The sequence below is a fragment of the Salvelinus sp. IW2-2015 genome, unplaced genomic scaffold (assembly GCF_002910315.2).
Source record: "Salvelinus sp. IW2-2015 unplaced genomic scaffold, ASM291031v2 Un_scaffold1108, whole genome shotgun sequence".
NCBI lineage: Eukaryota > Metazoa > Chordata > Actinopteri > Salmoniformes > Salmonidae > Salvelinus > Salvelinus sp. IW2-2015.
Genome location: NW_019942729.1, coordinates 181,757 through 208,535, shown reverse-complemented (window position 1 = coordinate 208,535; position 26,779 = coordinate 181,757). Strand labels below are relative to the sequence as shown.

Sequence of the window (26,779 nt, the reverse complement as noted above, 5' to 3'; positions counted from 1 at the left end):
GCCTTTATACTCTAACCACTAGGCTACCTGCCGCCTCTACACTCTAACCACTACCTGCCGCCCAATAGCTCACTCGTTTACATTTGAAGTTTCCTCACCTGTCTGTGATTTACTTCAATAAATAAACTATATAACATTAAAGGCCTGATTGCTAGGTTCATTTTAAGATGTCAGGCTTGATAATACGTTCAACCATTTTGGTACAGTGACTCACTACCCAAACCAGACGCAACTGGTTTCCAAGTGGCCAAGAGACGTCATGTGATCTCTTTACTGCCATCTAGTGGACAAACTGGGTATCAGACGGGATATATACATTTAAATCAATGGATAGATAGAGACTTTAGCTTGGCAAGTTGCAAAACAGCTGCGCTTTTAAAATGGCTGTGTTCCAATGAGTATTCACAAATGTGTAGAGGGCCACCATTAGGTAAAATATCTAATAATAAAAAAATGTGTTATCCTTTTAGAACAGTAATTGGTGATTGGTAATTGGTATTTTATTTGAAACCTTGACTTTAAAGTCTCTTATGCACCAACATGGGGACAATTGGGGGACCCCCCCCCCACTCCCTGAAAACAATTAATACGAATATGAATTTCAGTTGTTTTGGCCTGCTGTACCTCAGGCTCTGTTGTAGTCACAGTTTCTGACGCCTTTATAAGTTCCTACCTTTCTAACAGTACTAAGCATGTGTTTGTAGGACTTACAGTTCTGAAACTGAAATGTACTTTATGAAGGTAGTATACAATATTATGCCTTGTTTGGACAACAATGTCAGAGTGTAAGATGTTAAAAACAGACAGCATATTAATTAGACCTACAACAGCTCATTGTTGACTATCTGGTGATGCCTCTGTGTGTGTGTGTGTGTCAGACCTTGCGTTTTGCCAATGCTGTTTGGTAAACACATTTCCCATCAGTCTGAATGTAGCTGATAGTCATACTGTTCTCTGTGACTACAAAGTAAGCGAATCCTCCGGACGTACGGTTGACAGCGTTGGAGAACCGTTGCCATGACGACGGGAAGGTCTCGATGTTTTTGGCGGATGTGTCTACAAAGTTCCCGCTCCCGCTGACCACATAGGAACTCCCATCATCCTCTCTGATAAACTGGTGAGAGTATAGAGAGTCAGGTCAACATCAGTTGTTCAAATAAGTGACTGTAAAATGGGAACATTTGTCTATTCAGACTAGCACTTCAAACTGTCACTTCAAACTGTCACTTCAAACTGTCACTTCATACTGTCACTTCAAACTGTCACTTCATACTGTCACTTCAAACTGTCACTTCAAACTGTCACTTTGTTATTGTATGTATGGTCATAACATGTATGATAACCACCTGTATGCTGTGGTCGTGGCCACTCAGGTAGACTGTGACATTATACTTCTTCAGCAGAGGCCGTAGTCTACCCAGAAGACACTTTGTAGGGCCATGATGACCAATGGACCACACAGGATAGTGACCAGCCACCACAATGAACTCTGACCTGGGAGAGAAGGACAGATACAAGACATTATACAAGGTATTATCTTCTGGAAGCTTCATGTCTCAGGCAAGGTTACTCATCATGCGCGTGGAGTTCATCAAGCCAACTCTGTTACAGGAGTTTTCTATTCCACATTCAGTAACAGTTGAGGAATGTGTGTGTAGCAGTGTGAAGGTATTTCTTGATTCAAATAGTGATGAGAGTGGAGGAGTCTAAAAGAGGGGTGTGGTCAGTCAGGGATCTCTAAAAGAGGGGTGTGGTCAGTCAGGGATCTCTAAAAGAGGGGTGTGGTCAGTCAGGGATCTGCTAACAAGAGGGACTGTGGCCAGTCAGGGATCTCTAAAGAGGGTGTTGTCAAGTCAGATCTCTAAAAGAGGGGTGTGGGTCATCAGGATCTCTAAAAGAGGGGTGTGGTCAGTCAGGGATCTCTAAAAGAGGGGTGTAGGTCAGTCCAGGATCTCTAAAGAGTGGGTTGGTCAGTCAGATCTCTAAAAGAGGGGTGTGTCAGTCAGGGATCTCTAAAAGAGGGGTGGCCAGTCAGGGATCTCTAAAGAGGGGTGTGTCAGTCAGGGATCTCTAAAAGAGGGGTGTGGGTCAGTCAGGATCTCTTAAAAGAGGGGTTGCGCCAGTCAGGGATCTCTAAAAGAGGGTGTGGTCAGGTCAGGATCTCTAAAAGAGGGGTGTGGTCAGTCAGGATCTCTAAAAGAGGGGTGTGGTCAGTCAGAGCTCTCAAAAAAAAGAGGGCGTGTAGGTCAGTCAGGGATCTCTAAAAGAGGCGGTTGGTCCAGTCAGGATCTCTAAAAGAGGGGTGTGTTCATCAGAGATCTCTAAAAGAGGGGTGTGGTCAGTCAGGGATCTCTAAAAGAGGGGTGTGGTCAGTCAGGGATCTCTAAAAGAGGGGTGTGGTCAGTCAGGGATCTCTTCATGGTCCGAAATCTTCCAAATCTTTTCTCAAGGCTCAAACGACAATTTATGAGATCAAATACTTTTATTTTTCTCCACCTTTATAAACATTTAATCCATCCAAGCCATTATTTACTCACAGAACAAGTTGTCAGCTGTTTCACCGATGTGCTTGAACAGTGTATACTTAATGAGAGGCTGTGTTTTGACCTCTTGTCTTTCAGGGCCAGTTTCTCAAACCCAGATTAAGCATAGTCCTAGACTATCTATGCTTAAACTATGCTTAATCTGGTTCCAGGAAACTGGACCATATGGACGTACTTGCTGTTTGCCAGTCTGGAGTTGATCCAGTCTAACTGCTTGGCAGAAGCCCCCAGGTTTTCCTCTCCTTTGGGCTGGGTCCCCCCATAGGTGTTCCCACATAGCACCACTGTGTCAACCATCAGGACGGTCACCGACACGTTACTCTGGGGAACTTTGAACTGGAGCTCATAGTACAACTCGGGGAACCTCCTGAGGTAACAAGAGAAGAGAACAACACAGAAGGTTGTGGGTTGAATTCCCAACAGGGATCACATACTCTAAATGTATACACTATTTGAATGAAAGCATCTGCTAATTGGCATGTGAATGTTGTTTTTTCTTCAGGATGCGTGGCGTAAAAGATTAAAACCACACAGTTAAAAGATCTTTAGTAAGACGCTCACCATCTCTTCGATCTGCTCGAGTAAGCGATCTGAGCGGAAACGTTGTTAATGTGGTCATGGTTCCCCGCCACCAAGTACCAAGGGACGTCAACCAGCGAGGGGTGAGAGAAGACATCCTCAAAGGTACACTTGCAGGAGAAAAAAAAAAAGAGATCATTACCAACCCAGGAAAATGACTGAAGGATGAAAAACCAGAGCGATATGATATATAACTGATATATAACATATCAATTGTCAAGTTATAATGCATAAAATTCTGTGTGCTGCCAACACTAATACAATCTGAATGCTCTGAAGAAATAGTTGATGTACAATATTTTACCACAAGAGGACGTAATGCTTCACTTTATTTCAGAGGGAAAAAAAGGAGAATCACGTGCTCTAGGAGTGAGAAAAGAAAGTGTCCTCTTCACTATACAAGAACACGGTGATCTGGACACCGCTCCATCTGCCAGTTTGTGTTACGTCACTGGGTCCTTCAACTAACAAGAGGCGTCGCTACGGACCATGGTTTCGATTCCAGGCTGTATCACAACCGGCCGTGATAGGGAGTCCCATAGTGCGGCGCACAATTGGCCCAGAGTCTTCTGGGTTAGGGTTTGGCCGGGGTAAGCCATTATTGTAAATAAGAATTTGTTCTTAACTGACTTGCTTAGTTAATAAAAGGTTACATTTTTATAAAATTTTTAAAACACATTCTCTCTCAAAGAGTTGGCTAGTTGCCTAGAAACAAGGAACAACTGTGACGCAACACTTCTTATCTCAACGTATATTTCACAATCTGTTACACAGAATGGAGCATTAGATATTTTGTTTGCTCTCTTGCCATTTTCAAAGTCCTTCAGTATGTCTGTTGTACGTGTGTTCCGTGTTCACATTCTTCACAATGCCACACACGACAGATAGGTTAAATATGTTGAGATGTTAAGTTACAATCTAACTGCCTGTGGTAAGATATGTTTACTAGCTGTTGTCACAACAGTTGATGAGTTTGTCATCACAATAATGTTTGTCGTCGTGTGGCGTCTCAACCCAAGTCTATGGCTACGTTTACACAGGTAGTACATTTCAGATTTTTTTTTGCCAATAATTGATATTTTGAACAAACAGATCAGACCTGGGCTGCCTGTGTAAACGCAGCCTATGTGTTGCAGTGTGAACAGTTTTGCAGAGCGACTGTATTGCGAACTGTAGTGTGAAGTGACCTTGAAGCGGTGGTCATTTACATCCTCCACTCCGCTGTAGTAGAAATGATCTCCCAGACTGAGGACAAAGTCCAGCCCCAGACTTTGTGCTGTCCAGGAGAGCTCTTTAGCGATGGCCTGCTCGTGAGGGGTGTAGTAGGGGAATAACGGAATGCCTCCCCAGTCCCCTAGCCCAACGAACCGCAGAGATGCTAAAGGACAGGTGACACATATACACAGCAGACCAAAATCTCATTCTTATTTTCTATTTCGTACCATGTCATGTGCTTGAACCAAAGACACTCTTTGGTATAATTACATTACAGTCTGAATTTAACTGGATATTAGGAAACAACCACGCAGTAATACAGTAGTGAAGTTGATTTTGAGATCTGGTAGATAGAAAAGTGTACCTTGTTCCAGTGGCTGGCAGCATGGCCAGAATGCATGTAAGCACAGCAGTAGCAGCAGAGGAAGACGCTCCATTCCACCAGTATGGAGACGTTTAGACCTACCAAACAAAGACAAGGACGGGTTGAGCCGTCAGTCAAAGTGTCACACGCTGTAACAGAAACAACTTTCTTTATGGCTCTCTTTAGAACTGTTTATAAAGAGGAAGCAGTATTTTGTGGTTTCAGAATAACTTCCTGCATTGAGCCATTTTAGAAGAAAAGACTAGAAGACAGCTGATTGGCTAAGCAATGTCTATCTACTCTGCAAACAGAAACTTTGAGTTACCTTTAAAACTAGATGCGATCACACAAGAAACCAATGCCGACCAGTCTAGACAATCAATTTAAGTGATCAAATTAGTATACAATGGGGGATGTATAAGAATGCAATAGTATATTTGGAATGTAAATAAATGAGCTACATACAAGTGCACAGCATAGGTTGGAAAAGCATTCCAGGTGAAGCTGGTTGAGAGAATGCCAAGAGTGTGTAAAGCTGTCATCAAGGCAAAGGGTGGCTACTTTGAAGAATAAAAAATATATTTTAATTTGTTTAACACTGTTACTATTTGGTTACTATATGATTCCATATGTGTTATTTCATCGTTTTGATGTCTTCACTATTATTCCACAATGTAGAAAACAGTACAAATAAAGGATAACCCTGGAATGAGTAGGTGTGTCCAAACTTTCGACAGGTACTGTACAGTATATGAATACAATTACATGAAAACAAGAAATTTAGTACATAAATAAATAAAATACATCATTTTTTCCCCCACCTGAACTTTAACACCTGACTTAATCTATAGCCTGACTATAAAGGTTCACTCAGTATGTCTCTTGATCTAATGATTTTGATGGAAAGAATGGTCAGGCCACATCATGTGTGTACTTTAGTTCTAAGCTCCAAAAGTCTGTAGTGGATATCAATGACCTTTCACCCGGTAAGACCGAGAAGCATACCAAGAAAGGGCATGTTCAAGGCAACAAAAAATAAATTTTTACGACTCAGGTTACTTTTTTTTTTTGACTCTAAATATGAATTGGAAAAGTCCTTGCTGCAAAGTCCTCAGCTACATTACATTATGTCCCTGTATGAAACATATCTATGAGCTACTCAAGTGTCCTCATAAAGCAAATATATACTGTGAAGTCACAGCTCTCATCAAGCTAAATCTATGAAGGATAACAGACAAAGTCTACGGAGTTCATTCAGAGCGGTGACGTGTCACAGAGGACAGAACACATGAATTGTTTGAAGAGATGTATTTTTAACCTTTACCGTTCAGGGAGGAATCATCCTCAATATCCAATCATTATTCAGGGGGTGTCATGCTCAATATCCAATCATTCTTCAGGGAGGTGTGTTTCTGTCCTCCCATCATGTGATCCCAAGCTCAGGGTTGAATTACAACTACCTATACTTAACACAGTGCTATCTACCTACCTGCAGTTGAAGTCGGAAGTTTACATACACCTTAGCCCCAAAAAAATTTAACTCCGTTTTTCACAATTCCTGAAATGTAATCCTAGTAAAAATTCCCTGTCTTAGGTCAGTTAGGATCACCACTTTATTTTAAGAATGTGAAATGTCAGAATAATAGTAGAGATAATTATTTATTTCAGCTTTTATTTCTTTCATCACATTCCCAGTTGGTCAGAAGTTTACATACACTCAATTAGTATTTGGTAGCATTGCCTTTAAATTGTTTAACTTGGGTCAAATGTTTCAGGTAGCCTTCCACAAGCTTCCCACAATAAACTGGGTGAATTTTAGCCCATTCCTCCTCACAGAGCTGGTGTAACTGAGTCAGGTTTGTAGGCCTCCTTGCTCGCACATCCTTTTTCAGTACAAATTTTCTATAGGATTGAGGTCAGGGCTTTGGGATGGCCACTCCAATACCTTGACTTTGTTGTCCTTCAGCCATTTTGCCACAACTTTGGAAGTATGCTTGGGGTCATTGTCCATTTGGAAGACTCATTTGCGACCAAGCTTTAACTTCCTGACTGATGTCTTGAGATGTTGCTTCAATATATCCACATAATTTCCCTACCTCATAATGCCATCTATTTTGTGAATTGCACCAGTCCCTCCTACAGCAAAGCACCCCCACAACATGATGCTGCCACCCCCGTGCTTCACAGTTGGGATTGTGTTTATTTGGCTTGCAAGCCTCCCCCTTTTTCCACCAAACATAACGATGGTCATTATGGCAAAACAGTTCTATTTTTGTTTCATCAGACCAGAGGACATTTCTCCAAAAAGTACAATCTTTGTCCCCATGTGCAGTTGCAAACCGTAGTCTGGCTTTTTTATTGCGGTTTTGGAGCAGTGGCTTCTTCCTTGCTGAGCGGCCTTTCAGGTTATGTCGATGTAGGACTCTTTTTACTGTGGATATAGATACTTTTGTATCTGTTTCCTCCAGCATCTTCACAAAGTCCTTTGCTGTTGTTCTGGGATTGATTTGCACTTTTCTCACCAAAGTACGTTCATCTCTAGGAGACAGAACGCATCTCCTTCCTGAGCAGTATGACGGCTGCGTGGTCCCATGGTGTTTATACTTGCGTACTATTGTTTGTACAGATGAGCGTGGTACCTTCAGGCGTTTGGAAATTCCTCCCAAGGATGAACCAGACTTGTGGTCCACAATTTTTTCTGAGGTCTTGGCTGATTTGTTTTGATTTTCCCATGTAGTCACACAGAGGCTGAGTTTGAAGGTAGGCCTTGAAATACATCCACAAGTACACCTCCAAATTGACTCAAATTATGTCAATTAGCCTATCAGAAGCTTCTAAAGCCAAGCTGTTTAAAGGCACAGTCAACTTAGTGTTATGTAAACTTCTGGCCCACTGGAATTGTGATACAGTGAATTATAAGTGAAATAATTTGTCTGTAAACAATTGTTGGAAAAATGACTTGTGTCATGCACAAAGTATATGTCCTAACCGACTTGCCAAAACTATAGTTTGTTAAAAAGAAATTTGTGGAGTGTTTGAAAAACGAGTTTTAATGACTCCAACCTAAGTGTGTGTAAACTTCTGACTTCAACTGTACCCACCACATAGTGTTACCTACGCACCTTCCACAGTGTTACCTACTTACCTCAGTGACCTACCTCCCGCCCTCATGTTACCTCCCTCCCTCAGTGTTACCTACCTACCCTTCACATTGTGTTTCTTTCTATTTGATACCAAATCCTTTAGGAATTTTAAAAGGACATAAACCAGAAGCCCACTAAACACTGTCAACAGGACATAACATTTTGGAACAGATAGAAATATGTTATGTTGAACAAACATGCCTATCCGACAGCTAGAACGAGGAATTACGTTGTCTCCATTCACAGCATTTCCATCTGCAACGTTCAACAACATTGGGCAACTAAAAGAGTCCCTGTTCCCCCACAGGTAACCCTGTGGCAATAACACACTCCAGTCCAGTCTCTCTGTTTTAATGAAAATGCATTGTTGATACAATTTATTGCAGGTTCATGCACTTTTTTTTAGAGTCAAATCACTATATTACAGTCTCTCTCCTATATAACCATGAGTTCTACAGAGCCTGTTTCTTTACAGTTCACTTTTTAAACAACAACAGACTAACACCATTGCTACAGTCAGTATATTATAGTAGTAGTTGCTGCTGTGATAAAGAAGGAAGCCTTCTGGATGTCTGCAGATCAACTGCGCCACCCTGATCCAAGGAAGAGCAACACATGTCACATTTCATACAATTCTCATACATCAACTGATCAGTCATCTAGTGCCAAGTCCACATACTGCTACAAGCAGCTGGAGAACGACTGATTATGTACGTAATGCTTAAGAAAGGAGACGTGGTCCAGGGGATTCAACCGAGTGCCGTGCAGATACTTATTTGTGATAGATGATTTGTAAATGAGTGATTCAGAGCCTTGCTCGGTTCCTTCCCCTCGAACACACCGGGCTCCTCTCATTGGCCTTTTCCCCTCATCTCTTTCTCAAAAATTTGCATTGGAGAAGATCCAAAGTTTCTCTCCTCAGACCTTCTCTTTCAATGTGTTTTCAGAGGGAGGTGAGGACACGCTGATAGACACACTGAGAAAAAGCCACAGAGGAAGCACCTGGGGACAGGGAATCTCCAGCTTCAGGCAACACTTCCTCTTTACTCTACAGTAGGTCAGGCTTCATAACCCAAGGCCTAGGAGGACTAGCCTGGTCCCAGACAGTACAATCAGAACATGGGACCAGGCTACGAAAAGGCATAGGACTAGCCTGGTCCCAGACAGTACAAACATATCAGGGACCAGGCTACGAAAGGCATAGTACTAGCCTGGTCCCAGACAGTACAAACATATCAGGGACCAGGATACAAAAAGGCATAGGACTAGCCTGGTCCTAGACAGTACAAACAGATCAGGGACCAGGATACAAAAGGCCTAGATGGACTAGCCGGGTCCCAGACAGTACAAACAGATCAGCAACCAGGCTAGGAAAGGCCTAGATGGACTAGCCTGGTCCCAGACAGTACAAACAGATCAGCAACCAGGCTAGGAAAGGCCTATATGGACTAGCCTGGTCCTAGACAGTACAAACATATCAGGGACCAGACTAGGAAAGCACATGGAAGGATTTCACCCCAGCAGAGGAAACGAGCAGCTTCATTTGCATATTATACATATACCTTAAAAAAAATACAAGATAGCGGTTATACTGTTACCTGCCCTCAGTGACTTGTCTAATAGACCACTAAACTATCACCTGGGCTCCACCTCCCTGTGTTAATTCATCAGATAAGAGTCCTCTGTAGGGGCTAACTCATCTTAATCATTATGAAGCATGATTCAGTTCACAGTTGTATAACACAAAACATAATTCATCTGGATTGGATTAGCCCATTCTGTAATCTACATGAGTTTAGACCAATTTGGACCATAAATGACAAGTTATATACAATCAGCGTGACTAACAAGAGCTTTTAAATACAGCTTTGTCAAAAAGAAAACTAACATAAAACAGGGTTATTTCAAAAAACTTGTTTTAAGTGCAGAATTAGTGAGCAACTTTCTCTAGGCCAAATGATGGTGTGTGTTGTGTTGGTCGTCTAGGAGCCAAACTCAATGGTCTCCTCGGTGATGGGTTTGAAGTCGTAGTTCCCTCTCCCGTCCATGTGAAGGTAGTACTGAAAAAACAAATGAAAAAAAAAGCTCAGTCTAATTTCAGCCAAACAGGATTCACTCCTTGAATTGTTAAATCATGTGCAACAATCAATAAAAAATAATTAAGAAAGCACATTCTGTACAAAGTGCATGGTTGGGGCTACACCAGAGGAACTTAAACAAACCCTTGCCTACATGACAAATGAAACAAAATATACATATTTTAAAACAGCCAGAAGGAGTTCCCCCACAATAATCTCCCAGAGCATTCCCAACAGTATACGGACACATCAGTAGCCACAAACTCCCCAACGTCCCAGTGTTTCCAGAAAAAGATTGCGATCTTACCTCATGGTGTTTCCACAAAGACTTTCTGTGAGAGACAGTGAACAGACTGATGCCAACCTATTGAAAACAGACCAGGCATAAAGCAGCTATACAATCACACCAAACAACTAGATGGAACCATGTTGCAGACAACTTGTACATAACGTATATTATTACTTATTAAAAACTGGAGAATTATAAAAGAGGGATTTAGAAGTCGGTACATGCTACGAGTCCAGGCTAAAGGCTGGAGTGGTGTCCGTACCGTTCTGCAGTGGCTGTAGATGAAGTCCTCCACGTCAACGCTTACAGCACTGGTGCACTCATCCAAGATGGCAAACTGGGGCTTGTGGTAGAACAATCGGGCCATCTACAGACACACATGAAGCAGACCAAACAAAGTCAATGGCTGTGTCCCAAATCTGTCTCGGCATACTACTTACTAAAACTACACTGAACAAAAATAAAAAGCAACAATTTCATTTTTTTTTTACTGAGTTACAGTTCATATGAGGACAATCGTTCAATTGAAATAAACAAATAAGGCCCTAATCTATGGATTTCACATGACTGGGAATACAGATATGCATCTGTCGTCACAGATACATTAAAAAAATTAAATAATGGGCCTCAGCATCTCATCACGGTATCTCTGTGCATTCAAATTGCTATCGATAAAATGCAATTGTGTTCATTGTCCATAGATTACGCCTGCCCATACCATAACCCCACCATGGGGCTCTCTGTTCACAACAATGACATCAGCAAACCACTCACCCACACAACGCCATACACGTGGTCTGTGGTTGTGAGGCCGGTTGGATGTACTGCCAAATTCTCTAAAATGACGTTGGAGGAGGCTTATGGTAGAGAATTGAACATTCAAATTATATGGCAACAGCTCTGGTGGACATTCCTGCAGTCAGCGTGCCAATTGCACGCTCCCTCAAAACTTGTGACATTGTGTGACAAAACTGCACCTTTTAAAGTGGCCTTTTATTGTCCCCCCAGCACAAGGTGCACCTGTGTAATGATCATGTTGTTTAATCAGCTTCTTGATATACCCCACCTGTCAGGTGGATGGATCATCTTGGCAAAGGAGAAATGCTCACTAACAGGGACATAAACAAATTTGTGCCCAAATTTTATGAAAAATAAGCTTTTTTGTGCATCTGGAAAATTTATGGGATCTTTTATTTCAGGTCATGAAACCAACACTTTACATGTTGCGTTTATATATTTTTGTTCAGTGTACATACTAAGTACTAATGGTACTATTTAGTTTAATCTAAATGCAATAAGCAACACATACTAGGCTCCTCCTACATTTTCAAAATGTCACATCCTATAAAACGTTCTATGTTCATATACCCTAAATGCCTACTGTTTAGAAGGCCAGTATGGGTGTCACTCTGTGATAACGTGATGATAGGAGTGTGTGAACTAATAGATGGTAAAGTACTTCCAATGAGGTATGAGACACCATTTTGATTGTAATTGTTTTTATAACAAATAAAACTATTCCATTCAGGAAGAAGTATTCCTCTCATCCGTCTTACCGCCATCCTCTGCTTCTCTCCTCCACTGAGGACGTCCATCCAGTCCTGTACGGTGTCCCAGGTCCCCTCCCTGTCCAGGATGTGACCCAGCTGGACATTGTCCAGGTAGTCCTTCAATACCTGGTCAGAGATTCCTTTTCTCTTCTGTTCCTCATAGGTGTCAGGGTAAATCACCTGATCCCTCAGCGTGCCAAGGGTCATGTATGGTCTCTATAATAGGATTCAATAAGTCAAAAGGTCATGTAGGGTCTGTACATTTACATTTAAGTCATTTAGCAGACGCTCTTATCCAGAGCGACTTACAAATTGGAAAGTTCATACATATTCATCCTGGTCCCCCCGTGGGGAATGAACCCACAACCCAATAAGATGGAAGAGGTCAGAGGTCATGGAGGGTCTCTACAACGAGATTTAACAGACAGACTAGAGTTGGATGCCAATTTACAATTTGCCAAAACATGGAATAGAATACGGTAATAGGGGTGTAACGGTTCACCAAACCCACGGTTCGGCATGCATTAAGTTTTTGGGGCAACGGTTCGGGTTTCAGTGCAGCAGGGGAATTAAATGCCGTTCACAACGTTCAGCGTTCCTTCCATTGTATGTTGTGACAGGATTGTTATTTTGGGCTTCTCAAGTTGTCACTGATGCTGCGTTTGTAACTATGTGGGAGGTGGGAATTTACCCGTTGTGAAGTCGTAAATACTAATTGGATGCATTCATGCGATTGAACTAGTTGAGAAACGCCGATTGGCTAATGGCCAACAAGCTGTGTCAACCTTAAACTAAAAGTACAGCTGTCAAGCTCGTAAAACAAACGATAAGAGTTCAAAAATGTATTTAATAGATTGCTTTTTAGAAATAATGTGTTGTTGCATTTAACTGCCGAAAAATGCTGTTATAAGGGACCATTTCCTTAGTAGGTGATGTCAGAGGTCACCATGTGTGGAGAAGTGCGTGCTCTGCATGCTGGACGAGTTTCCCACGAGTAACTACCAGTTGGAGGGCCGTTCAAGTGGATGTTTCCCAGTCGTATGTGGTAAATTCCCACTTCCATCTTGGTTAGGAACGCACCATGACACTACCTTCTTCAGTGCCAGATTCACACTTGTGACTCTCATAAAGGGGGCGTGTCTGTAGCACGGTAAATCCCCCACTCCGTGGTCATGTGACAGGCTGTCACTTAAGTATGTGTAACACAGGGTGTATTAGCCAATTAATTGAACACTTTGGCTTGCTTATATAGAGCGGCTACTACCCGTTTATTGAAATGAGTGCGTCTCTTTCAAGGGCTGCTTGAATGCAGAGGGAGACCATGTTGTGTTGTCTCTTTGCGTTTCCGTCTTGCTCCGGTATACTGGGATGACGTCGGTGTAAAATGTGTCAACACATTTGTGGTGTTGGCAGCTGCATTGGCTATTACATACTGTTAACGTTTAATCCACAACTCTCTGTCCATCGGGGTTGTAATCTACTGGGAAGACAAAATGTTCCTACATTGGAAATTTAAAACGAAGATTGAGGATCGACCCCATCACTCACCATAGTACAGAACTACTTCCCGGCTGCGCATCACAAAAGGACCGTTTGAAATGTGCCAGTTGATATTTGAATTTTGATAATGTGTGCATAGGCTGTAGTTGTTTTAACGGTAAAGCTTGAAAATGTTTTTTTCCCAGCTCGGTTTTACTCAACAGGCATAGGCCTACGATGCAGTTGGGTTTCCAGTGCGGGCCAAACCGAGGTTCCAAACCAAACGGTTTGGTACAAATACGTTACATCCCTAATTGGTAATATAAAATAGTCAAGGTGTCCATTTAGTTACCTGAGGAACATAGAAAAGCTTCCCTCTCTCAGGCTTGGTCAGCTGTCCTCCAAACAGAGGCCAGAGCTATGGAGAAACACACAATGTTATCTCCAGGGTTTACTCTTAAGCGACTTCAACCAAAATAATTGATTTTGTTGCAGTATTTCCATTCCCACAGGCACAGTCATATCAATAGAACATAAAACTGAACAGTCATCACCTCTCCCAGGACTCTGAAGAGTGAACTCTTGCCACAGCCATTGGGCCCACACACCAACACGTTGGTACCAGACCTCACCTGGGGGCAAGGGGGGGGGGGGGGGGCAACGCGGGGGGGTAAAAAGAAAAAGAATAAGCTCATGGTAACCAGCCAGCGTGACCTTCAAACTTTGAACGTCAACAATACTCAATCATCATCATTAAAATCACAAAAAAGTGGTTTGAACATTCCCGACTTTAAAAATACAAAAAATTTTCTTTATGTCAAACTGGACTGAATGGATAAACTAGTGGCACACATTCATTAGAGACACTCCACTGTCATGTTAGTTTTAAACTATCTTGATAACACACAGGTCTATTTTGCTAACCAGATGTTCTCAGTGAGACTAACCAGATAAAGAAAAGAGAGAGATGCCTACTTCAAAGGTCAGGTCCTTGATCAGGATATCTCCATTGGTGTTGCTAGTGGTGTGTGTTTCAAACCTGCAGCACCAAACAGTCAAGACACTACTCTTACTGACCACTCATCCTCAGAAAACCCCTTGCCGTTTGGTCGTGGACAACTTCAGTGAGGTAAACATATTAAAAGAAGATTTTATGCATCATCCAATATTCATGACAGAAATAACCTGAGCCAGTCACACATACTTGATGATGTGTCAACGTTGATATCTTCCGCTGCCCGGGACCAGCGGACATCTTTCTACAGCTTCTGATTCCTTGTCCTGATGAGAGACCATGTGCGCTCGTACTTCCCAGAGTTCAGTTCCTTCAGAACCTTCATGAGCTCAGTGATACGCATTGAACCTGGAGAAGAAGGAGACCAGCCTAGCTCAGAACACCCTACCCAAGCACTTACGAGAAAGCATGGTGACACCTGGGAGATAAAGAGGAGACCAGCCTACTCAGACACTCCTACCCCACAGCACTTTTAACAGAGTGCATGTAGATTTACAGGCAAATGTAGTGAACCTTAAAGCAGATTACAGAAGGGTTTTCTTTAATTTCACTGCCATATCGACAAAGCTCCGTATCCAAAGAACACAATTCGCCTATTCCCACATAATACCCTTCGTAGTTGCGTATTAAAAGCCATAGGTGGAACCTGGAGAAGAAGAGGTACTTGCAAAAAATTTCACTGAACAGATGAGACAGTGCACCTTTAAACGCTTCAGAAACCACTCATCTTACGAGGCTGGTTTACCAGCGCACCAAGTGATTTTTATTCCAACTTTCTAATCCCGAGAAACTCGGCGTGAAAATATAAGCGTTCCTATTATCCTCATAGTTAATCAACCCAGTTAGCTGCAGAAGAATAATTCAAGGACGAACACAAAGCAGTGTGTCACTAAAAGCTCAAAGCACCACGCATTTTAGAAGCCACTGAGTCTACGGATACGAGAAGAGAGGAGATAGCGTTGTGATATCTTCTTGTTATTGAGAAAAAGGAGACCATCTTCCAATTATGGCTCAGACACACTCTGACACAACTACCATCTACCTATTGAGAAAGCCATGATAACCTGGAGAAGATGAACCTAAATTGAGACCAGGGTCCTATCTATTTCAGATGATTACACGCCCTACCCAACAATACCGGAGGGGAAAAGCAGTATGTAGACCTGAGGAAGAAAGAATGAGACCTTCTATACTAACACAGAGCAACCCCCTATCCCAACCATTAAAACTAACAGACGAAAGCCAATGACTACCTGGTGAGAAGAGCGCGAGTACCAATAGAGCCTAGCTCAGAACCATCCTCCTACTCATGTAACATACGAACAAAAAGCGATTGGAACCTTGGTGAAGTAAGATGTTTTACAAGCCTCAAATTTCTCCAACACACTCCTACCCAGCACTACGGAGGGAAACATGATGTGGACCATGCGTAGAAAAGTCCCGCCTGAACATCTGGCTGTACGCAAGAAGGAACGGATCACCTATCCCTCATGCTCAAGAGAGCATCTCTAAAACCCAAAGCGACTAAGTAGGACCTGCGCGAAAAAAGCATGGCCATTTCGCATGATAACTCACAAGAAAGCGTACGCATTACAAAGCTCCAGGAAAGATAAGCGGAGTTGTTAGTAGTACGTTAAGCTAAGAGCAGGGCTCATCGACTTGTGAGAGTCCAATATTATGGAAGTTAAAAACTGAGAGAGAATTCCCAATGTATATGTTTTTTCACATTCTCTTGGTAAGAGTAGACCTATGAGATCTCCACCCCAAAGAGAGACTCTCTGTCAGCTCGAATTACTCACTTCAATCGGCTCCCCCGAGTCCTGAAATCCCCTTCCTCTATTTAAGCCAGTACATCCTGACTCTGTATATCAGTCAGCAGCTCCTCTAGGCCTTGGCCGAAAATTTCACTAACCAAGAGCCGTGCATCAATAGTAGGCGATTTTAGCAGCTTTGACGCGTGCTTGATTCTTAAGGAAATATGTGGTTGTTCGGAATTTATTAGCGGTCAAGATCTCAATCCACCAAGATAGCGTTGAAAACTACGCCTCCCCACTGTGGCTATGTTGGAAGGAAATCGGAAAGACCCAGGCCACTGTTGCCTTAGAATAGACCTCGTATGTGTCTGCTTATACCCAATTAGTTTATTGTTCGCATCTGCCAACACATAAAATGTGCGCGGGACAGTGCAGTTGAGAAGAGCAAAAATCACACTGCTCGTCCCCATTCAGAAACTCATCTTTACGGCTGCAATGTAAAACATGATAAACTGTTCAACCCCTATTAATTGCCTAGGATCAAAACATCAGCACAGTTGCACTGTCTAAACTGTACACTTTATTAGAAAGTCACACATAATTAATCTGTATCTAGAGTGTATATAACAATGATGCGTAACTAGTGCTGGGTTATTTTATATTTCACTCATATCACCAATTTTCATTAATCATGCGTAATGGGCTTTGAAAATAATCCAATCTCTGTACACTGCGATCACTTCCACGAGCCCATGGAGAAGCGAAGATAACTTGTATGGTAAATGTCTCACCTGAGGAAGACCGGCAAGGCGTTAAATATTATCGCCAGAATATTATAAAAACAGCTTTTAAAAACTCACCAAAATCACAGTTTGTCCAGTGAAGACAGAAAGTGAACGCCAATCTTACATGTACCTGACTTACATCACAGACTAACGGAACTCACCAGATTCTCTTAAATGTTGCGTAATCGCTGTTTCTCTCTCATGTTCCCTGTTGTAGAAGGCAATCTCTCACTAAGACAAAACATAACTGTTTAAACATTCATGACAGGAGTGATTAACAAGTTTTTAATTTCAAATCAAACAGCACTGTATTGCCACCCATATGTATCAGATCCATGCCTTACATCCCTACTTTTGATGAGAGCGAGACTTACTACTAGCATTTCATAGCAGTACTGCAAAAATTTTCATAAAGAGTGCATTAAAGCTATGAATTCTCTAGACCTCCTTTCGTTAAGGAAAAGTGTCTAATAGCGTCTTTTTTTTTCACAAGCAACTTTCCATAGCTTCCGAAACTCGTCTGGACAAGTTCCCGCATGCCTGTTCAGAACAGCCTATCCTTCCTGATTAGCATCCAAGGTATACTCCGAGCAAAAAATAAATCTCTTCAGCTAACTGAGAGTGCATTAAACACGCATTTTAGGACTTGCTTTAAGGAAAAAGATGTTTGGTTTCCGAATAATTCATCACAGTGCTTTGCGACACCACTCCGCTGCGTGAAAATTGGTTTCCTTATCCTCACTAGTTTAAGCCCAGCATCACTGCCAAATATATCTTCCCTCATAAGAGGCTCTCGAGTGCATATAAGGACACGATTAGAGTTGTTGAGGAAAAAATGTTTTTAGTTCCAATTTTCAAATGCTTGAGAAATCGCTGAATTGGTTCCGTTTCCCTCTTTGGTATACTGCCTGTGTTCCCAGTTCATCTCTTCCCGCAAAAAATTTCAACCTAACATGAGCGTTCCACTCACAAACACGATATTACTTTCATCCGTTAGCGTTGTTTATAGCCTGGAAACAGTGATTTTTTTTCACTTTCATGCGAAACGAATCACAGTCTGAAATTCTGATTGTGAGATGAATAAAATTTATATAGGCTGTCACTCAGAATCTCTCTAGTTTAACCAGTTCAATGTCTTCAGAATTAAAACATTCATAAAAATTCCCATAGTTGAGACTAGCTGATCTCAGGTGCCATGTTAAACATCAGTTCGCACCTTTTCTTAGATATCTTCCCTGTTGTAAGGAAAATGTCTGTCTTAATTACTCTCAATCTTTATTTTATGCTTGTCAAGACTTGCTTTCTGGTGCTAAATAAATTTCAGTCTTCTCCACGTAAATTTCTCCTTTAGTGTTTAAGCCTTCACCTGAGTACCCTGGACCAAAAAAAAAGGCAACCTTACCAAGCCGTTATCCCATGAACAGAGTGCTTCAAGAAGCTTTATAAACCAGCTCCAAAATGGTCCAAAAGCGCGAGCATTATTAAAAGAGCTGGATTTGAATTGTCGAACTATTAGTGTTTTCTTAGTGCTAGCAATATCCTTTCCATGCTTGTTGAAACTCCGCTCCTGAACTTGTATCTTTGCGCTTTATACTCACCCTAGTGTTGACAGCCTAAGTCTACTGGCGGCTCCCCTAAGAATAATCTTGAATCAGGCAGCCGTGAACGGTCCCATCCTTCGCCCCGACAAGGGGACCCTACCATGCCACAAGGAGATCATATTGTCTTAGGCATCTTTACCATCATGAGCGTTGGAATAGGTATTTTTATGATGTGTAAATTGGGTTTCTCTTAACGTGGCCAGCCTCTTTAAGTAAAAGTGCATCATATTTATATATTATCTTCCCACCGTTCTAATAATTTCTTTTCGATGTCCGCTTGATGGACCCCATGACGTGGTCTAGTGTCTAGTAGTTCAGTTCTTTGTTTCCGTGCTATTTGTATGGTACACCATAGCGATACATCCCTTGGCAATGGTAATCCTCCTCACCTACTCGCACTTCCACTACTGCTAGCCCTGCCTGCGCCCCCTATGTATGTTATTATTTATTGAATCAAGCTCCTGAACCCTCTAATTATGGAACGTCCATGCTAGGCGTCCTTTCCCAACCTTTCCTATGTCCAAAGCACAAAATCTCAATTGTTATTTACACATCATCTATATATCAAATGATATGATGCTATGAGAGAAGTAGGTTTTACTGTGCCATACAAAAAATCCATCTCATTACTCTCCTTGTGTGTATTTGGATCATCTTAACACCTCACTCTCATAGTAGGCAATTCCGTCCGTAAATGCACTACATGACTTTTTAGAGCTTTTTCAACAGGAAGAGGTTGTTTTTTTTCTTGTTCATGGCCTTTACGGCTAAAAGAATACAAAATGCTCTCGCAATTAGCAAATTTAATGTTCCTTTTACGGATCTCCTCTAGCCATCTAAGTTTCCTCCTTTATCACTCAATGATGGATGGGTTCTATAATTTAGGTAAATATGAAAATTTCCGATGATTTGTGGAACGCGTACTTGCACTAGTAGCCTAATTACTTTCTCGCTCCAAACTTAAAATAATAACCATAAGTCAGCACATAGACTATTATAATACGAGCCAGATGTTTATCGTCCTCCCATCTATTTACCTTAAAACTAAACAACAGATTGTCTCTGCATGATCAAGAGATATGGTGTCATCCCATACACGTACGGCTGGCTAAGAATAAGCATGCTAAGTAGGCATGGAACTTTTCTTGCATGAGCCCAGCGCCACCTCGCCCATGAGCCTCACTCACTGTGTTGTTAGCATCAGCATGGGCTTGGTCCGGAGTTGTTTTTATTCCAGTTGTTAACTCTACCTCCTCTAACCACACTACCGTTCCCATGGACCATGTCAAGGACTCAGGTCCAGCTAGTTTACTAAGTTCTATTATTGGGAGGGTGGTTTTCCCAGGTCCTTTTAGCTTATGTGATGAGCTTTTTTTTTCTGATAAGCTGCACTATAGTTATTGATACTCTACTATCTATTTTTTTATGATTATATATCTCTCACTATTTATGTTGTCTTCATCTATCGACACGGGGACTCTTTCACTGCTCTCCCTACTCAGTATCTTCTGTGTGTAATTCCGGTAATATTCCAATATAGTTCTCTAGTTCCTGTGATAACCGCAACATGACGTTGAGCAATTCTGTCATTTGATTTTTATGCGCAGTGATCATATAAATCGGCATTCCCTTACCTAACCGACAAGAGACATAATTCGGTTAATTAGTGTGTTCCTACATTGTACTTTTTGTTGGAATCCATCCGAATTTTATGAGTGGCTGTTTTTTTTTACGAAAGTGAATTTGCTTTTTCCAAAATTTCCCATGCCCTTTGGAAATATTATCACACAGTCTTGAAGGGTATTGATATGTAATTCCATGAGCTCAAGCTCTTCTCAAATTCCATTCTTCTAGTGTTTGCTTACAGGCAAGTTACTGCCCAAAAAAAATGTTGTAGCCCTACTGGGCTCACTAGACCAGTACGCCTCGCTTATGTCCGCTATCCACAGTCTTAATCCGATATACTCCTATAGAAAGTGCGCTTTAGTTTTATCTACTTATAGAAGATGCACATAGACACCGCAGCCTACGTATTAGTACCCGAGTTATGCCTCAAACTTGTTGCAAACAATTTATAAGCTTTTACTAGATAAGTCGCTTATGAAAATCACTCCTGAACCGGAACATTGTGTAAATCATTCGACCCTTAATATACCACGTAACAGTGTTATAAAGAGGAGAAGAAGCACAGAGGCTCACTGTGCAAGGAAATATAGATCCAGCTCCTTGACCACACCAGTACCCAGGTGCCTTTGGAGAATGCAACCGACACTTGAAATCGAAGGGTCTAGAATATTAACACTTGCAGGGAAGATTCATGGTAAGCAGCGTTATTCTTAAGTTGTCAACACTTTCATGCTTGAATGAACTCCGCGGCTAGGGTCCACTATCCGGTAAAATGGCTCTTGATCCCTCACTTCATGGGTAATATATGTTCACCTGTCACCTGCAGATCCCAGGACTTTACTGATACAACATATCACTATCTCATCGAATACAACCCAGGAGTTAAAGGTATCTCTATAGTATAACTCTAAACAATAAAACCTCAGATAAATTAGCGGAATGAGAAGAATGCCGTCAGAGAGATCCTTGCTTTATAGAGGAGACACAAGTGTCTTTTTATTCTAAAACCTTCCCCACGTGACATATGCCTTGATCCAACTCGACTAAAAGAATTGGTTATTTACCGTAACACCCTCCTTAGGTACTATCTCGTAGGCCTATCACACAAGAATCCTTGTAAATGATCTTTTTTTTAAGCCCGCTCCTTCGGCAACGGAACAGTTAAATTCCTTCTGAGATGCTTCAATTTCAATCCGAAAGCCGCTCGGACACTATAAAAACGCATCCTGAGATTTTGTTTGAGTGGAGCGATGAAACCGTGTTAAATAACCCGTATTTTAGAGCGTGCGGTCCTGCTTTTATATACATGATACGAGTACACTTAGCACGATTAAAGTACTCAGCGCTGGAACATCAAATACTACACTATGAGTCGCCTCCTTGATGAGCTCACGACTTCCCAAACGAGGTACTTTCCGCGCATACAGAATTAGTAGCTATACTTCATCTGCTTTGAATCTGTAAACACCAGATTCTGATTTACCATTAGCCTTCGCCACCTGGTGCTTCATGCTGTGCGCGCTTCATGTTGTTAATTTGATTGTGCACTCTATTAGTAAGGCGCCAGGTGAATCACAGTTAGCACGGGGGTGATAAGATGGGGATGTCGATATATATGTTGCCCGCAATGCAAATCAAAAATTTATAATATAGTTCATCCCTACACACTAAAACAAGGTTTCATTTAACCGTATGATTAAGTACGTAGGAAACAGTTCTCAGTAGCCGTTTACTGCCTCATAGCGACGCCGTAGACGAGTGTTTAAATAGCTTGAAGAACAATGGCTTGATCGCACAATGCTGAATGCTTATCTAGTTTCTATCATCAAACGCTTCGACATGACCTCTGGTAATAAAAAAGTCTAACCGCTGCCCATCGACTCTGAATATACTTATAACCACCACTAAGTTAAACTCCATCAGTGTAATATGAGGAGAACCTGAGAGCTCAATTCCACAACCTAGTACCTGCTATCCCATAACAATAATAAACCAAGTGTCAAATGGCCTTAAGAAATGTTTAGTAATTAATGGTCCCGAGTTATACTATATAGAGTAACTACATGGACTCAGGAATAACGACATGAATCCTTTGTGCATAACAAAATGTGCCCGACAAAAGAGCACAAAATCTAAGTGACCAATAAGATGCAAACAGTTCACATTGTAGATCTCGCAGTATGACGATAGAACAGAATTCTGAGATGATATATAGTCTGTACAAGGTTATACTGGGTTTTAATTTAATTTTACTTTATTACTAATACCAATCCTAACCTCAATGCTACCTCTTAGCATAGCTTGGCAAGCTTCGGCTTAGGTTAGCCCTCTAAAAATCATATAAGTTTCCAGTGTTATCACGCCACTGCGATGTAATGCCCATAAGGTTTACTGAAAGCGGCCTTACTAGCCTCAAAAAAAATTATCTTCTAAAGACGCATAGCATGTAGGACTTTACAATTGCACATTAAGAAATATAGGGACCAACATTGCACGAGTAAAGATTTAGTAGTTACTGTTACTTATTATGAGAAGGTACCAAACAAACGATGTAGTCCCTACATATTATTTTAGTTTGTTTTTTTCCTCCTGCACCCCTATAAATTGGTATAATGTCAGGGCAGTTATGATCTTTGTAAACAACTAAATCATTAAGTCGGTGCCATATAGTTTTTAAGATAAGGAAATCGCCTGAATCAATCCTCTCCTCCGATTGTTTTACATCTTTATTTACGATCAACTTTCCAATCCAATTTTTTACCTGCGCCAATGGAATTATAATAGTGCTAGAGTGACTAAACAGTGCCCCTTAAACCCTTACAGGTAATTTTGAGCTGTTGTGAAAGGAAAAGCAGAGCAAAGATGGTATTATGTTTTTCACCTTTTCCTTCTGGCCTTAAAATTATTAGAATTCGGCCATTAAAGAATGTGGTTCCTATGGAGCCTTCTTAAAGATCTAAAGCGTCTGGGACTGACATGGCCCTGATCGAGATTATAAGCCTTATTACCATGTTTCGAGGTGCTCTCGGGTCCCATTGCTTTGATGCACCCTTTATTTGTCACCTTGACCATCTCGTCACTCTCTCTGTATTATATGACTTTTATAAGGATAAGGGTTTTGTGTTTTTCATTTTCACATGCTTGAAGTCTGCTGAGAATTGGTTCCTGATCCTGATAACGTGTTATAAGCATACTGCACCAAACATCTGGCATTCACAACGACTTGCAGGCATATAGAAGCTGTACAGTGGAGGGTAGTCATGCACACCGCTTACAACACCGATTTCGGTGTATTAAGGAAAAGAAAGGTTATTTGTTCTATCCCCTAAATTTTTCTAGGTGGGGTTGCCGGAAGATACTTCTCCGCCCTCCCGCATTGCCGTCTCATACCCCTTGATCCGCTCTCCTCTTCCTCTCTAGTAGTCCTAGGCTTTTACCTAGCTCCTTGACATCGAGTACTGCATGAGAATTTATATTCGGTGTCCTGAGCTAATCCAGCAGTATGCGCGACAGTGGAGAACTATACTACTCTGCGACCTTCCTAAGAGCTTGTTTAAGGAAAATGTCTTTTTCGAGATGTTTATGCCGTTTCACTGCGAAAAGACCCTCACGACTAAAAATCCTCGTCTCGGGACTGGAGACCTTAGAAACACTCGCAGCCCTGAAAGATCTCGGTGGCGGAGCGATTTGCGTTTCCTACTAAACCCGTTACCCATGGCGCTGTGAGGATTTTATTATGAAAGACAGGGTGGCCCGAAAGGAGATTTGCAATCCTGCGATATCCGAGAAGCATACCAATGTAGAAAGTCTTCAGTAAGATTGTGGTGCTTTCCCCTCGGGAGCCTCTGACAAGCCCTTAAAATATAGTCTTCAGAGCGCCTCCCTGGCTGAAAGAGGCGCTGGCTGCTCCTTCTTCACACAGGGACCTGCGCAGGATAAGATCTGCCCAGGCGCTGTGGGTGGACAACAATTTCAGTTTCGGTCCTATGTCGTTAACCGCCGAGAACTTAAACACTTTCCACCGTTTCCCAAGCTAAACTGAACAAAACCCCAGTCGATGTAGGGTAGTATGCCCGGTTGGCATCCCTCTGCTGCTTTCGCTAGAGTTCCAACACATACATTCTCCGTCCTGATGTTTTATTAATGTGACGTAATGCAGGTGATAGAGGTTATGTTTCCTGACATCTCTATTAGACATACCCCGAGGCCGCCCTCACCTCCTCCCAATATGTAGCTTCTGATGCTGCCGTCGGACTACTTCTGGGGATAAGGGAATAAGTACAAAGACGCCTAGCCACTAATGTACATTTCTGTATACAGTGTCAAACTAGACTCGATCGACCATGAAGTCTCCGCGTATGCCGTGCATGGCCACGAGTCGATTGGGTTGAACAGGTCTTTGATAGATTTGGTGAACTCCAGCCCGCTCCCTGCTGTGCGGGTCTACCAGTGATGTTGTAGGGGAAGGGTTATGACGTATCAGTTCTCACTTCCGGATGAAACCCAATCCACTCCTTTATAACCCCTCCAAGGGCGAGTTGAGTTGAGAGATGTTCGTCCTTAGCGGCAATCCCCATCCAGAACTACGCTCCAGAGGGGCAAAGCCCAGTTCAGAAGGTCCAGGACCCTAGTTAACACAGAGCTTCACGGAAGCGGTGAGACAGAATGGGTATCGATATCCCAGAAGTACTCGAGGGCTGCACTAAACGAATGGTTCCCAACGATGGTGACAGGTACGTTATCAGTGATGGCTAGTGATGTGACTTAAGAATCTGAGCTGTAATCGAAAGAGTAAATGCCCTTCGAGCAGTTATTTAAAACGAGCGACTGTACTTCAAGGTTGTCGTACTGGGTTAATATATCGTCTTTTCCTCTTTACGCTACGTGTTGTTCCTATGCTGGACATTAGTACGGCCAGTGTAGATGCTATGAAACCTTCTTGCAATGTGTCCCATGAAATTCTAGAGTAAGTGTTTCTCCCTCTCTCACACTCTTATGTTAAGCATGACTCATCGATATGGATGCCTTGGCCAACACGTTAAACTTGGTGTGAATTCACCTCATATACTGAGAGCCGTTTACATAAGCATACCAAATTTGAAAGAGCCCCCAGTTTAAGAGGTTTGGTCTTTAAGTGGTGTCCCTGTTTAGAGAGACCGTTGTTTCTTTGGTGTTCAATTCTTTAGGGTGAGCGTCACTTTATCGGATCCTTGTTAGAACATCGCTTTGAACAGTCTCTAGATCACAGAAAGCTCCAGCCTTTTTAAAACTTGGGGCTTTATAGACCACGAGATACGTGAGGTCTCCTTTACGGTTCTTTAAAGCCAGTCTGCAAAAATTACCTTCGACTAACAGAGTTGCCATAAACAGCCGAGTTAAATAAAGAAAACATTACCATTTCAAAGGCCAAAAAAAGTGGTCTCCTTTCTTTATACAAGCGTCCGATGCTTAACCATGTAGCTATAAAAGCTGCATGAGACAAACCCTGGCACCATGTCAAACCTGCCCTCTCGTGACGGAATGTCGTAGATCGGATTTAGCTGCCCCAGTTAACCTTAGCTTTCCTTTAGACTTGCGTGGTAAAACGAAGGCAGAACAATGGATTGTGGCCCTCTTGAAGCATTTGCACCCGAGGAGGCCGAAAGCAACGAACTGGATATTAGGAGGACATTGAGGGAAGATTGCGGATATCGTCTCCGCGTAAATTACACCACCATCCAGGCTGGTGCCGGGGGCTGCGCAATCCCATGCTCTAGCAGGAACGTGCGGGTGCCCGCAGGGGGGGATATGAACCCGCTGCGCCGCCTGCAGCTAGCAGAATAGAAGTTATGTCACGGACCAGATCAGGAGGAATGGGAAGAACTGGGGTTACTCCATAGTGATTGTTTGATCGCCCCGAAGGTCCAGAGACAGCGCGGCCGCTCGCGAGGCAGCATCTCTAATGAACACAGGTCAGCTCGAAGTGTTCGGCAGGTTAACAAACGTTAGTTCTAGTTACATTTTTTCCCCTAGCTCCGTCATGCACAGAAACTTTGAGCATATTGCTGGTACGAAAGTCCAGGGATCATATCATTCATGTTACCCCTAGTGGGGGTATTTGCCTAATGGCGAAAAACGGCCACAAAACTAGATGAATTACAACAAACACCGGAGACGACGATAGTTCCGAGTGTTCCAGGGGAAAACGTGATATCAGATCTATTGTGGCCTCCCCTCAGCTCGTTCCGTCTGACCAAATTCATTCTACCTAGAAGCTTAAGTTAATGGTTGAATTGAAGAATTAAGTCCCTATTTCACATTAAGTATTACACCATCTTAGTCGTCCGTAGAACTCAGCTAATATAATAAAGCACCTATTCCAAGCGTTCCCAAGACCCTCGCACCCTTGTCAATATTCGAGTTTTTTTTACTACCCCAAGTTGTGCCACAACTCCTATATGCTTCATAAATGTTCAAAAGTACCCTTCCTATGCAACACAAAACATAAAGCACAGTGCAATAAGCTCTTCGATCCCAAAACTACCTAACGCTACCGATAAGCGTGTAATTCCTAGCATGTGCCAGAACCAATAAGGGCTATGAAATTAGACATGCATTTGAATGTCAATCTCATCCGACATGAGTCACAAGCCGACGCGGACGTTTTTTTAAAACGACACCCAATCAATCCGTAACGAATGAGACAAGCACAGACAACAGAACAGAATTACAATAGCCAAAATGTCTCACGCAAGAAATTAGGACAAAGATCTAATCAA

At 42.2% G+C, this 26,779-nt stretch overlaps 2 protein-coding genes across 2 annotated transcripts in view; both read right to left on the bottom strand.

Moving 5' to 3' along the window:
- Window positions 1-478: 478 nt before the first annotated feature.
- LOC112069737 (tartrate-resistant acid phosphatase type 5-like) lies at window positions 479-4,874 on the bottom strand. The gene is made up of 6 exons (XM_024137106.2): window positions 4,702-4,874; window positions 4,310-4,500; window positions 3,105-3,232; window positions 2,719-2,910; window positions 1,347-1,494; window positions 479-1,114 (listed from the first exon to the last, which is right to left on the bottom strand). Exons 1-6 carry the CDS (start codon window positions 4,772-4,774, stop codon window positions 875-877), a joined length of 972 nt encoding a protein of 323 aa, XP_023992874.1. The 5' UTR covers window positions 4,775-4,874; the 3' UTR covers window positions 479-874.
- Window positions 4,875-9,190: 4,316 nt separating this feature from the next.
- Window positions 9,191-26,779, bottom strand: part of LOC112069736 (ATP-binding cassette sub-family D member 3-like) — a 27,856-nt gene continuing 10,267 nt past the window's right edge. Inside the window, 7 exon segments of the mRNA XM_070438679.1 lie at window positions 9,191-9,904; window positions 10,230-10,286; window positions 10,474-10,578; window positions 11,768-11,977; window positions 13,593-13,658; window positions 13,795-13,872; window positions 14,216-14,279. Coding sequence (XP_070294780.1) covers window positions 9,827-9,904; window positions 10,230-10,286; window positions 10,474-10,578; window positions 11,768-11,977; window positions 13,593-13,658; window positions 13,795-13,872; window positions 14,216-14,279 — 658 coding nt within the window. The 3' untranslated portion in view covers window positions 9,191-9,826.